The 14,527-nt window shown below is 43.5% G+C and overlaps 2 protein-coding genes across 2 annotated transcripts in view; both read right to left on the reverse strand.

The window, feature by feature from the left end:
- The window catches only part of LOC143424035 (uncharacterized), a 174,112-nt gene that overhangs the window by 63,718 nt on the left and 95,867 nt on the right, over positions 1 to 14,527 (reverse strand). The window contains exon 2 of the mRNA XM_076895843.1: positions 10,077 to 10,300. Coding sequence (XP_076751958.1) covers positions 10,077 to 10,300 — 224 coding nt within the window. The remainder of the gene's footprint in view (positions 1 to 10,076; positions 10,301 to 14,527) is intronic.
- LOC143424092 (kielin/chordin-like protein) lies at positions 159 to 3,084 on the reverse strand. Its single transcript, XM_076895917.1, has 7 exons — positions 2,950 to 3,084; positions 1,866 to 2,109; positions 1,599 to 1,705; positions 1,286 to 1,405; positions 872 to 1,021; positions 704 to 763; positions 159 to 373 (listed from the first exon to the last, which is right to left on the reverse strand). Exons 1-7 carry the CDS (start codon positions 3,026 to 3,028, stop codon positions 174 to 176), a joined length of 960 nt encoding a protein of 319 aa, XP_076752032.1. The 5' UTR covers positions 3,029 to 3,084; the 3' UTR covers positions 159 to 173.

Genomic DNA, 14,527 nt, shown 5'->3' on the forward strand with positions numbered 1-14,527 from the left:
TACTCGACGGAGGAACGAAGAGTACGATAAAGAATGAATCACTGGTTTAAGAAAGCAACGCAACATTTCTATTCAACATCTCTATAACAATTGTGCAGGAATACCTGGTTAAAATATCTCAACAACTAAAGTTTCGTCTACAACGCTATCAAGGTTGGTCGTACTCGTCTTCTTCAAGGTGCACTAGAGTCTACAGGATCGTTTGGACCGAAATCATAAACGATACCGCATTCTTTGTCCGTAATTCGTTGACACGTGGGGAACGGTGGCACTTCGCACACGCATTTCTCGCACTTCGATTCGTAACTGGTCCCTTTCTCCAATTCGTCACCGAGATGCATCACCATGTCACCAAATCGACATATCTTATCCTCTACAAGATGAACAGAACGAAAAATCACGAGATTATTAATCCATTTCGTGAAGAAAATTTACCACAGAATTGGTTAGAAGCTTGGTTACTCGAGATCTCTTAATACTAAATTAGTCGATGAAGATGTTTTAATTAGCGAGCGACTGGTATTTCTTATTGGTTATCTTGTTTTTATATGGAACGATTAGACGATGATTTAAGCGATATCAGTTCGATCAATCTTAAATTTATGAATTAATGCTAAAGATAGAGTGCAAAGAAGAGCAGTCGCCTATTAGAAGTGCCAGTAATGATTGAGATACACATCGAGCAACGATAGTTCGCACGTACCTTCCTCAGAAACGGACTTAGTGTGATCGTGATTGTGAATGACAGTGTCGTTCGCGTTTTCTGAAAAAAAATCAAGTCGACCTTATTGTCCACGGTTCTCGAAAACGGAATTGTTTCCCCGGAACAACGGAGCAATTTGTTCGCGGGGCGTTTCTGTTGTACACTTACGACATCTGAAAGCGTAGCTGCAATCTTTCTGCGGGCTCTGACCGCTGTAGAAAACAGGAGCGCAATTGTCATGTACGGTGCCAGCATTACGGAACAGGGGCGAGCAGTAGGGACGATTCGGCTTCTTACAGAACGGTTCGACGTTTTCACCTAAACACGCACAATTTGTTTCGTTCTGACAACGATTCTCTTCACACGACCCATCATTTCTCGTACTGATCGAGCATCGAATCTTGGCAAGAAAATTCTGAACACTCAAAAACCTAGCAAAATTCTAGATTCTTTGATGAGCACGACAACAGTCAGAAACTGATTCTACTATCCTTCAAGATTAGATTGAGATCGATTCGTTTAGAATGATCGAGGATATCGAGTGAAAGTATACAAATACATTCGATCCTCGAGTCTATATACCTTTGTATCCAGGCATACAGTAGCAGTCCAAATCTGGATCAGACTTTGGTTGAAAGTAGTCCCCATCCTGGTAAGTTTTGCCATCGACCTCGCAAGTTGCCCTTTTCTCTCCCTCCTCCACTGAAGCACGTAACTAAGCGTTCATCGAAATTCTACAGATCCGCGCGCGTATTAATCGCAGCATTGCTTCGAGAACGAATCGAGCTAATTTAAACAGCACACGCTGACAACATCAAACTCTGCCGCGCGAAAAAGCTTCAATTAACAAGCGACGTTATCCTAATTGGAACACCACCAAACTCAATTTACTCACGGCAAACATACGGTCCAGGGCAACATTGGTCGTGCGTGTGTCGGTTGAAACAGTTCGCTCGCGGCGCGATGATTCCGCAATCGAGGGCCGCGCAGATGAAGCTGGCGCTGTTCAGGGCAACAACGTTTCAACGTTTCAGACAAACATCGCTACGCGAGAATTCGAGGATCGTGATACGCGTGGACGACAAATTTGTCGAAGATGAACTCCGTCAGAGACGTGAATTAAAAATCGCGATCGAAGCCAGCGAAACGAGCGTCTACTTACGGTTCGTTGTTGTACGATTGACAGATGCAAGCTTTGTCGCAAGCATTCGCGTCCTCGTCTCTCAGGGCTTCTCCTACGTTGTACTCGTGCCCGTTCGCATAGCACTTGTCTTTGGACAACTTCTTCAGGTGACTGCAGTCGTATCCCTCCGCGCAACAATCGCCAGGGTTCTTGTAAGTGGGAGTACAACCGAGGCCCTCGTAAAATTTCAGGGGACCAGGGCACTTTGTTTTGTCGCAGATCTCTTTGGGAACGAAACATGGCCGGAATCAGCGTGAGCGATGTCTTGGCTAACGCGTAAAGCGTGCACGTCGCAAAACTTTTGCGTTTCTTTTCAATTTTAGACGAGATTAGATGAGATTTTTTATGGAACGTTGCGAAGTCGAAAGAGAAATGGAATGTATGTGAGGCGAATTGCGTATGGTTTGTAATACGTACATGTGTATTGAAATTATACAATTATGAGCCTCGAGTAGGAGTGATTGATATTCAAGTGTGCTCGATGGCAGCTATTTGCAAGGTCTTAAATTAATGCTTTTGTTGCTGGGGTTGTCGACTCGTTGCGACTAATTTGGAAGTCGATCGAGTATGCGTTGCGCGCACTAGAACTGGAATCGAATACATAATAATGAGAGAATCCGTAGGGCTAACAGACGCGAGAGACAAGAAGTTAATGCGAACTTCGATTCTATTCCAAGTTTCCAGTGTATCTTACAAAAATGTAAAATACGTGGGCCTCGTGTGTAAATATGTTTCTCAGAAAATAGTTTGAAAAGTCCAAAGGTATTCTTTCAGCTCTAACATTGTACACAGTGTCTCTTTAAAATCGACTCCACGTTAAAATAACAATCTTTCTTTTACTGTACACAAAGTAGGCGTTCTGTGTTGTCGCGTGCAAGTATGTCGTGTGTTTGTTCTGACTCTGGAAAGCCAAATGGTTAAGGTAATCGTCCAGCAAGCGAAAGATCCGAATCTCTGGGCAATTGTAATAGGCTGATCCTTTTTCTCCTACATACTCGAGCCTCCTAATTTCGTTTCGTAATCACGCGGCACATTTGCGTATCGCGAAGCAGTGACTGCTCACCTCGTCCTGCCACGACGACGAGGAACGTCAGAAGGACGCACCTCTGAACGAACGAACGTGATTCACCGTGTCTAGCCATCGTCAAACTGAACGTCAACTGTAGACGCGTATCCTCCGCGTTTCGTCTTTTATACTTTCGACGGTAATGGACAGTGGAAAATAACGAAGAGGGGATTCCCTAGGTCAAGATTTTCCCGAGTGGGAGGACGGACAGTTTGAACAAATCGTGGGACAGCCAGCTCGCGAAGGACGTCGTGTACGATCATCCAAAGAGGAAGAGACGCGTGACGCATAGAGTAATGAGAGGAGAAACAGATAACTCGAGAAAACAATGGATTTTAGTACCAATATCCTTTTAATCCATTTTATATCAAGGTTTGATAAAAAATATATTTGACACAAAGCAAAATCGAAGAATATATAGTATAATAAAATCAAAAGAGGAATTGATTAGCACGAAACACCTCTTTCATTTTTCATTAATCCTGTCTGCAAACATTAACTGGTTTTTTTAAAATACAGACATTTTTAATTCAGTTTATTATTAGATACGATGATGGGAAAAATGAATTCTACAGCGGAAAAATTTCTTAGAAATATCTGAAATTTCTCGCGGTGTAATTAATTTATAACTCGCGGTGGTTCTGAATAGTTTGCAATTTACCTCGTTTCGTTCTCAGTCTTTCCATTGTTGTACTTTACCGATTTGCAATTATTGAAGAAACGTATCGCGGCAAGTCGGATTCCATCGAGCAAAGATTTCAGGGAAAAACTCGAAACAAAGAACTTCCGCGATACCGAAAAGTCAAACACGATTCGTGTTAATACGTGGGGGAAGTTGTTATTATTGAGTTCCTTGAGTAATTTCCAATAACGCTACGAGTGAAACTTCCCGCAGCCCCCAGGCGAGAAAGTGAAAATCACAACTTTAATTACTCCTTCCCGCCTCCGCTGAATTTGATGCGATTATCCCATATTTAATACGCGGCGATTAACTTTTGATGAGAACGAGAAAACCATGCGGATCATTTTTACGGGGTTATTTAATCCCCACGCGTTTAATAACGCACCCCCTCGCGTTCTAATGAAATTGCGATATTTCGCTGTTCCTACGAAGAAAAACTAATAAAGATGATACGAAGTAACGTCTTAAAGTTCATCGATAATCGAGGAATGAGTAAAACAAATGATTAAAATCCATAAATACTGTTTGCAATTAAAGAAATTGATGCAACAAACAACTGCATTTGTCAACTCGAGAACCTGACAGAAAACATAAAAATAGTCCAGGATTTTGGTCTCTATTTTTAATTGCTTTCGAATGAAATCTTCCATGAAGAGGTATCAATATTCGCTGCCAAAACGTGCCCAAACTTGAGAAACTGGTAATCATCGGAGCCAAACTTGTCAATTTCAAGATTCGCCCAGAGACCACCCCAAACCTCCCCTATTCATGGAGTATAATACATATCGTCGGCCATTTACAGCCGATTGCCGATAAATCTCGCATAGCAAACACAACTCCCAACAAGTTCCCAACTTCCATAATAATAAAGGAGTTACCCTCGCAACGTGAAAGGGATGAATCTAATGACCACGTAGAAGCTTCTCTTAATATCGACACTCTGATATTGTAGCTCTTAAAAATACAATTAGAAATGAAACAACATCGCGTTGCTCGCACAGATGAACGATGCATAGCTGTAAAAACAGTCGTAGCAGCGTCGTCTGCAGGAAAATTTCTCTGGTCGAGTCGTATGCAAACTTTTCATGAAAAGTAGAAAAATTATTAACTCGACTTATAAATTCAATTAGAAAAATTTGTGTCAAGAAACCGTAATATCTGTATTAAGTTAATTACACCCTCAGTGATTAATTAATATTGTTAGCGAATTTGTTATTAACGACTAAAGTTTCTATATTACACAGTCAACCTTTCGTCTCGAACGAACTATCGATCAGAGTATAAAAACGGAGTCTACGCCTCGCAACCACCCCTAAATCATTATTCTACGTCGTTAATATAACGCATGGAAGCTGCAGTTAGCGTGCAACCATAAATTCAACTACGCTCGTGCGCATTGTCATTTTTGTACGGTGAAACAGCAACAATGTGCCGCGGATCATTATTCGAGGGGCAAGTGCACGTGTTCTGGACACGCGTATAGTTAATTGCAAGAAGATGGACTCTGAAAGCAGGCTGAATGGCGCTGTCTCGGTTGCAATCCGAGGGAGACTTGTTGATTCGTCTTTGGAATGAGTAATGATTAGGTAAGAGGTGCCCAGCGCTGCTACGGTGTCTCTATAAACACGTCACGACACGTGAGACGTCCATTTCAACAATTTCTGTGCTTGTTCCCGCTTGAATCTCTACTACTTACCCGTGAAACATTTCATGAAAAATTGTATTCTTATACAATCCGTTGTTTCCACTTGAAGATATATTACTCACCCATGAAACACTTTATGAAACATCGTATCAGTTCATTTCTTGTTATACGATCTGTATTATTATACGAAACGATGTCGAAAACTTTTCAGAGTATTTTTCTTGAGTATAATACCTCTTAGTTAATAATTACTGGTTCTTTGATATTACCAATTATATCTCTATGTCCTTATTAATCATTCCTGTGTCGAGTACCTGATTTTTGCGTAAGTTTTAAGTAACATTCGCAACGAAATTCCCCTTAACGATCTCAGTTGGTTCGACATTATCCTTTTCCTAGAATAACGAGTAAATAGGTTAGCCGATCGACTAGAAATCGTCGAAATAATCACGCGGCCCACTTTCCAACGTTCATCGTGTCCCCCCCGCTATCTGTGAAAGATGGAACACACGAAAAGTCGATATTTTGTGGCTTGAACGTCGCGCAGGCGTCCTTAAGAGAAACATCCCTTCGTATTTTCGCCCCGATTTTTCTCGATAATTCATCGCGCGATTCCGCCGCGAGTGTCGCGAGCCGAAACAGGACTTATTCCGACATCTCGCGATCGATCTGCACGACGAGGGACCAAGTGGTTCCTTTATTTAATTTAGCACAGCGTTGGTAACACTCTTCTCCACGAATCAGAGTTTTCTCAAGAGCATATAGTTCTCGTTTGACGCGTAACAATTGAAACAGTACAATTAAAAATCATCCAACACGACGTACACGCTATGAGATAAAATTTTGCGAATATTTGCAACACAGTTCCGGGTGCTCGATGTAAATGGAAGTCTCTGACGATCGATCGCGCCATGAAAGAATAATTCCCTCGTGTATTAAACCGACTGTCAACCACGGGGGAAATTCCAGGACAATTTAAGGTTGTTCTACACCGAAAGACGCGCGAGTATTGGCGGAACAAGCGAAGATTTGAATAATGGACATCGTAAACTGATGTTGGGAAGACAACCTGCGTGTTTCGCGTTACGACTGTGACAATCAGAAGTTCTAGTTCAATCGAAACTTCGAGTGAACGCGTTGACGAATAGAAAAAGAATATTTCGAGCGGTTAGTGGCCGAAGAACGTCCAATTTCGAAATAACAAACCGAACAAACGGTGCGCGACCCACATTCTGCCGCGTTACACAAATCACTGCGCGGTTCGCCCGTTTCTTTTTCCGAAATAAAGGTGTATCGCGAAAATCCAATTGGCCGCATTACCGCACGGTAACCCCTTTCTCGTTTACGCGCCGCATTCCGAGCGTTTTCGAGCGAAATCCTCTTCCAGCGCGCGACGCTCGATCCAATCAGCGAATTCGGGGGTGGCTCGCGAGAAATTAAGGTGTCTCTCGCCGGGAGAAAAGAGAGAAACGCAAACAAAAAGCGTACCATGGCAAGGGAGAGCGTCGACCTGCTTAAAAAAAAAAACAAGGACGAATAAGAAAAAGGGCAGAGGCAGTAATAAAAGGCGCGTTTAACGGGCCATTACGTAGATCATAAAAAAGATTAAAGTTAAACCGCCATTATGCAAAATTGCGTTCGCTCTCAGGCTTTCCTACCGCATTCGTTATTGCACGCGTGTACGCGCATTATTTCTTCCTTTACACGTGCGTATATTACTATCACAAAGCTACGAGTTCCTCATCAACCTTTTTATTAACAAATTAAAATCCCTCATATTGTCGCGTATCGATTATTAATAATCACGTAATTGTCTCCTCATTATTACATTATCGTGATCGTATTTGACGAATCTTCCATCCTTTGGGAATTCCATACCCATCTGTATCCAGAAATTGTAACATGCAACGAAGATAATATTACATAAGATGGACTAGTGAAGTGGATAAAAAATAAAAATTGAGACATCTTCGAATTCGTCTGCTTACTCGTCGTGTAAAGCCGAGGACAGACGGATGTACGTGTGTTTAAGGACGCGCAGAGGTACGCGTAAGGGGATGAAAGGTACGCGCGATACGAGACGCGCAGGGCCGAGTAATTCAGGGTGGAAAGATATAACATTTCACGAGGAGCGTCGTTACCATTTATTTTTCATAAATTGCCGTAGACGAGGCCATCGGCAACCATCCATCGCTCTGGGATCCGCGACGTAGCCGCCCTTATTCCCATTTCCTGGCCACGGGAATAAATACGCACGATTTACCATGTCTACGAGCAGGAATGAAAACGCTCGCGGACGTTCAGCCGTGCTTCTGATGTTTTTAATAAATAGACTCTTAACTGCCTGTCAGTTTTACGTTCAACGCGATGATAAGCCGCAGCCAGGGAAATTTGTGATGTAATTTCGGGGCGCAAATCTGCGTGGCTGTGATTCAGTGAAATTAAAAGTGGCAAACTGGTTTATAAGAAAGGAGGGTTACAATAAACTGTAATTAATTGGTTGGTTAGCAATGATATTTGAAAAAATCCATCGTAAATTTGAGGATTATTGTTGTAGAAGAGAACGACATCGTCGATCGTTAGAAAATACCTGCCTCGAAACGAATATGTAAAATATGTTATCTACGAAGGTCCTAACGTTTAACTGCTAAAAATCTAGGTCAGCTTGAAAATACAACTAAAATTATTCCTCCCGCTAAACTTTTTAATCCCGGAAAAATTACGATATCGCGTGACCAGCTCGCACAACGAACGCATAATCTCGTTTCCATGGGGCTTCGAATTCGTGGAGCAAAGAACCAGCGTTCGCGAACATTGCGTTCATTTTTCAAGCTGGAAACTGATTGCTATATTAACAACTATAAAGCGCGCTTAAATCGATCGCTGTATCTCTGTAATAGAAGACAATTCGAAGCATTTGGTATACAGCTAAACTCTTCTACAGCACGACATCCTACGACACGATTTTGCTCTAACACGATACGATAAATTACAGGGACTCTCGTATAACACTGCAACCTGTGACAAAGTTTCGCTCTAACAAGAAAATTGCGAAAATCTTTGCACGACACTATACTCCAACAGCACTAGATAAATTAATTTTTACTTAACACATTTAAGAACTAAATTACCTTAAAGTGATAACGAGAAGGAATAATGAACTGTAGTAACTTTACACGAAAACGTATAAATAAATTATAGTCTATTCATTTATAACTCTATTCCGATGTCATAGTGGAGAGTGTCATGCACAGTTTACGTGCCATCCGTGGCGAAGCTTCTCTCTAATAAACACCTTTATATTTTTAATAAAAAGATAGTTCCTTACATGGAATGAAAAAGAAATGTTTATTTTCAATGACTCTTCGAAACGTAACTTCCTTTTTTATACTATCTCCGAGTCCCATATAAGAAGCTCCCACGCAACACGTCATTTTATAGGAACCCATCCACCGTGTTGTAAACCAGTTACCTGTACTTCTAACACGCGTGACAATGAAACGAACTTGGAGCACCCGATCCAGGCAGATCAGACGCGCAGGATACTCGCCACGTGTCGCAACTGATAAAACAGCGAATGTAACGCACAGGCAAACGTCACGGAAGCTGAGACACAATCAATCCGTCGACGTGCCCCATACAAATGAGTTACATCGGCTGGCGCGGATCCGCGGAAGAATTATACAACCGTTCCTCGAATCACGCGGCCGAGTGGCGTCGACGAATAATTTCAGATCGATTCCCCTGTCGATCGTGGCGGAGGAGAAGAACTGGCAAACGAAGCGTGCCTTCCGCCGCCGGGAGGCGGGATCTTGATTAACGGTGCAAGTTTCCAGCGTCTCGAAGGCAGTGGCCATGCTCGGAATTCATAATGACCACGGAACGCATCAAAATGGTCGCGACAACTGGAACTCAGCCCCCCATCGACCGGCAGCCATTGTCATTCGACGGTAATCACGGAAAAATAACGCGGTTCCCCCGCTGCAATTAGCGCTCCGCCTTTTGATCGATGAGGGCGATTACGAAATTCGAAGGTCTCGTCCTGGAGAGAAAGATCGCGTTTATCTCCTCGGGTTATTTATGATCGTTGGTAAAAAATTGAGCCAGTCTTCATATCGCTTCTGCTTTTAGAAGAAACGGACGAAGGATTGTGCGCTCCTCGCGATTCAACGCGTGGATTCAGCTTCATCGAACATACAGCGCAGCGATCTGAATATCATGTTTATTTTCTTACGCGAAAGCTCGCTAGAATTTCAATGTTATACAAGACTAACAGAGAATGAATGTTTCGTTTGAATCTTATTACGACTATACGTTACTCAAGTATTGTCTTACAAGTTTTCGTTGTAATAAGACAGCTATTCTCTGCATCAGAACAGAATCTTTTCTACCCAAACCCAAATTCGATTTATGCATGATAAAATTCCCTACGACACTAGCTTTCGCGTAATTCCTACGTTTCATCTGGTCTGAACCAATTTAAATCATTTACGCCACTAATCTGTACATCGACTGCGCGAACAACCACCGGATTCATTCGCAAGTATTTCCTGCTCGCCAAGAAATCACGAGGAATTCATTCTGAACGAGGAGCGAGAAACACAACTGGCTCGCGAACGTCGGTGTGCACGAGCCGAAAACTGTTTCCACGGGACGGAGGTACCCGGCTAAGCGGCGATATTACATCCAGCCTGGGCATACCAATTTGGATGCAGATCAGGGCTCCGTATCGCGGTGACGGATCGACGAAGTCCCGTGGAACCGGAATCCCCTCGGATGGAACGCGGGAAGACTTACCTTGTAACTGCTGATCACGTGCGCGCCATCGTAGATGTAGAGGTGATCGTTGCAGTCCAATTGCAGCTGGTCGAACCGGAGCATGAACCGCTGGAGGATGCTATGCGTTTGGAAGGTGATGATGCAGTCGAGGTCCTTCTCGAGCTGCGAGATCAGAACAGCCCCGTCTATTTTCCTGTAGACGTCCCGCATGTAATTCTTCTTGCACACGTCGCTTATTTGATCTGCGAACAGAAGATCCACGGGTCAGACCGAGCATTGCTGCGACTAGCAACGAGCCACAGTGAGAGACCTTTCTCGCTACAAGTGGCGAGCCAATGAAGCCATTTGCGTGGAAACGTTCTTAGCTAACTTTCTCTGGATGTGTCAGTAATAAATCTTAGTCGATGGCTTTGGTAATAGGTTTCGACTCTATGAATCCAAGGAAATTTCCAAAGGAGTCTTGGAGAAGTACCAAATAAGGGCACAAGAAGAGGCAGCATTAAATAAACATACGATTGGCTAATGCCAAAGCACTGGTTTAGCCAATCGTACTACAAAAATTGTAAGAAGGCTCTGCCGGACGATAGACTTCTTCGCAAGGATCAATCGATCAGAGAAGTCCTTCGAGGCAAGATAGAACCAATAGACAGTTCGAAATAAATATGGTTATTCTTCGTGTAAATTTATGTTGTTCAAAAGTATCCAAAGTAGAGTACAAAATATAATGTAAAGAAGGGTGGATCGAGTCTCCATGAATATTTGCACAGAATCTAAGAAGAAGAAATTAATTGTATTCCTCTAGGGCCTCAGAAAGTTTCCAGAGAACAGCCAACGGAGTAAAATTGCCTGTAAACCCAATTGTCGTCCCGGTTGCTAGTAACCGCTCGCGCTGATAAGAAACAATTTTATCGACTTTTAAATCCACTCGAGTGCACCAGACATCGGGGCCTGATGTCTGTCCCGGCTGTTGGCAAGCTAGGTCGAATTATCCAATCGATTGACGACCGATTGATTCGCGCATCGCCGGGATAATAGCTCGAATTCGATCTCGATGCGCCTGCGATTAACCTCGGTCTACCGAATTCGATGCGATAAGAGGAATGAAAAAAAAAACAAAAAAAAAACATGTACTCCCACGGTACTCTGCGTGCGAGTCAAGTGGCTTAAAATGACGCATCGTTGACGAACAAAGTCAACATTCGATTTTACTCGTATCGACGTAACTTTTTCGATATTTAAACAATGGATGCTTTGGAACTTGAATGCTTGATTGAACGCAAATAAGAATTTGTTTCGCAAGCACTTGAGATTGATCATTTTAACTAAAATTACTCGTAACTCTTAGAGATACTAAAACACGAAAACACGATCTTCGTCGAAACAGTATCTACTCAGAAGAACGCAGAATCTCGTTAACAGAAGCACACCAGCCGCGGAAACCAAAAATTCCTCTTCGAAACAAAAACAGAAGACTCCACACAGCCGCGATTCGATACCCATCGAGCCAAATAAAAGATTCCACACACACCTCCAATTCGTTTCCTCTCGAAACAATTCCTAATTTCTCTTCCCATAGCCGTTCTCCACGCGATCAAACGCAGGAGGAGTCTTCCTCTCCGTCACGAGCCAACTCGCTCGGAGCAAATGAATCGTGACGCGCGCGAATCGGCGCGGGGAACTGCAGAGGGTGCCCGGAAGGGGGTAAATTAATTCGCGAATTCGATAAAACTCGGGTGCCGCGACAATTTCACGGGCTGAAAGTCGACGTTCGCGGCGTTCGTTCGGATCGGACGAGGGCGGGAATAAAAACGATCGAGGCAGGCAGAGGGCGAAGAAGGGACGCGAGGGCGGTTCGGCTACGAAGAAGAAACTCGATTGAAAAGTTTTCGCCGGTTGTTGCTCGGGGCTATCGGGACAGGGCGCAACCATGAGACAGTTTTCCGCATGGCGTGGTTTGCAGCTACGAGATCCGCTCGAACGTGGCCTGGGAACGCTCTTAGAAACTCAGCGCGAGATCCTCGATAAAACTGTCCTCAGGAAAGAAACGCTGACTTCCGCTGGAGACAACTGCGTTCCCGAATGCTTTCGCAGAGAGACACGTGCATTACACGGCGAGACGAACGACGAGGGCGCGTCGCACGAATGAATCGTCGGGGGTTGGCCAAGGCGGCTCGCATGCCTCGAACGGTTATATGGGTTAGCTCGAATAGCTTAAAACATAATATTTAGGTCGGTGGAAGACATGCCTGGAATATTTAGAACGTCTACTAACCTAACGTAAAGCCTCGAGATTACCACGAGGTACCAAGAGTGCCTAAAACACCTGTAACGTGCGCGTCGTGTGAAGCATCCGGTGTACTTACCGCATCTAAAATTACTGGAACACCTGTAGCACGGATAAATCGCGCGGGGTGCAGCGCGAAATATCGAATGTGCTCGCGACTGTACGAAGCGCAAGGGGTTTCGACAGAAGTTCCTGGGATTGAAGTTTATTAATTTATCGAGGGGTGGGAATCGAAGGCGACGGAAAGGGGAGTGCAGCGTCCTCGTGAAATATCATTCGTACTATTGAATAGTGATTCGATATCGTTTAATCGGTCGATATCGAGCTGAAGAATGACAGGAGATACTACGTATAGTGTATTTATCGTACCAGGAACGTAAAACAGCGAATCAATAGATTCAGCTTATCTGAATCTATTATGCAAACTAGTTAATCGTGCACAGGGATGTATCGGTACTTTATTGTTAATTGAATACCGTCGATAGTTCCAATAACCTTTGCCAGAATAATATAAACCTGTCTGGCTTTCCATGGCCCCCCACTCTCGAAAGCTCGTTCTATAATAGTTCGTTCGCGCAAATTTCGTTGCGTCATAAATTCCATCAGAAAATAATTGACGTTATACGCGATCAGCCCCATTTACGAGATGGAACTGTACTTTATACTTCGCTCCATTCAGTGGGCCAGCAAACGTTTTGTAATTCACGGGTTATCCATTTTTGAAATGTCTTTAAAAAAGATTAACCCGTCGAGCGGCAGAATTATGAATCTAGAATTGGAAAAAACGTGAAGCGGCAGAGGAGCAGAGGAATTCTCTTTCGTTGCAATGGCAGAACCTTTTTTTATTCGAAAAATTATATTCTTCGCTCCGCGTTTAGAGTACGTTCTCAGCGAGGACAGTAGATTATTTTGAAATTACCATCGTGAACGTCGTACTGGGTCACAGTAATTACATATACGGGATAATTATTATATGCAAACAATAGTCACTCCTCATTGTTTAAATTTCCATTTAATATCCAGTATGATAAAAGAAAATTAACTCGACATCGACGATCCTGCTCGCTGGTCATTTAATTGTATCGATGTCGATTTTCCACGTTACAAACTACCCCACAAAAACACCCTAGGATTGGCACGATAAAGCACTTGCAGCGCGATCAATCGAACGAATTTGGTAACAGTAATCACAGTTATTAATCAGCTTTTCCCTACGTTCCATTCACATTACCAATGAACAAGCGTAGTATCTGTAATACGCGTGTACAGGATCAAATCTGACATCTTGTTCGTCATTAACGACGAGCGATCGAGAAATTCGTTTTCGAAGCGTTCTATTCCGTTCTATACAATTAATTATGGCGAAACACGAATAACACATTACGTTGAAAAAGACTGTCGATGATTATTTTAGCGAGAAAAATCGAGTTTGTAATGTACAGAAAATATATACCGATCTTTTGCTCTTATTCGTCGTACACGAGTCACATCGCGCATCAGTTCCTCCTTGACACCCGTAAATCCTCGCGCGCAGAGAAAAAGCTTCTCCGCGGAAGTCGCCTCCCGGTTGCAACCGGTAGAAGGTACGAAAGATAGCGGCATTTTCCGGACGGGAATCGCGTATCCTCGACCCTTCCAGCGTAACCGGCCGCCTGACTGCGAGACTATCAAATTTCCACGAGGCGAATAAAAATGATGAAAGTTCCCAGGTAATAAAACGGAAACGAGCAGCAGGGAAAAAGACATTGAAACATGGAGAACAAGCGAGTGGACCGAGAACGGAGAACCGGAAGAGCCAGGCGGAAAGAGGAGGGACGCGCGCGCGTAACGAAAAGAAATAAAAAAAAAGAGAGAGGGAGAGAGGCAAAAAATGAAATCAACCGCACGCCGTACGAAAAAAAAATGGTCCCTCGGAGAGGGAAATTTGAGATGGAAGCTGCAAAGAATGTCAGGTCCCGCGAAAAGTCGCGTGAAAAGCAAACCGTGTGTGCGAGGGGCATGGAAAAAAGAGAAATGAAAAGAAAGGGGGGAAAAAAGAAGGAAAATTGATGCGAGAGGAAAAGAGGAACACCCTTTGGCCATGGCCTCTGTATTACTACTTCGAGCCTCCAGCAACCACCAACCTCTCCTTACCCTCTCGCCGCTCTCTGCTCCGATAGCCTAATCTAACTTCACTCAACTGAAC

This window comes from Xylocopa sonorina, chromosome 5 (assembly GCF_050948175.1).
Source record: "Xylocopa sonorina isolate GNS202 chromosome 5, iyXylSono1_principal, whole genome shotgun sequence".
Lineage (NCBI taxonomy): Eukaryota > Metazoa > Arthropoda > Insecta > Hymenoptera > Apidae > Xylocopa > Xylocopa sonorina.

Coding starts and splice junctions, on each gene's coding strand:
- LOC143424092 (XM_076895917.1), bottom strand. CDS start 3,028: ATGGCTAGACACGGTGAATCACGTTCGTTCGTTCAGAGGTGCGTCCTT. Junction 1,406..1,598: donor CCCTGGACCGTATGTTTGCC/GTGAGTAAATTG, acceptor TACGTGCTTCAG/TGGAGGAGGGAGAGAAAAGG. Junction 374..703: donor TAAGTCCGTTTCTGAGGAAG/GTACGTGCGAAC, acceptor TTCATCTTGTAG/AGGATAAGATATGTCGATTT.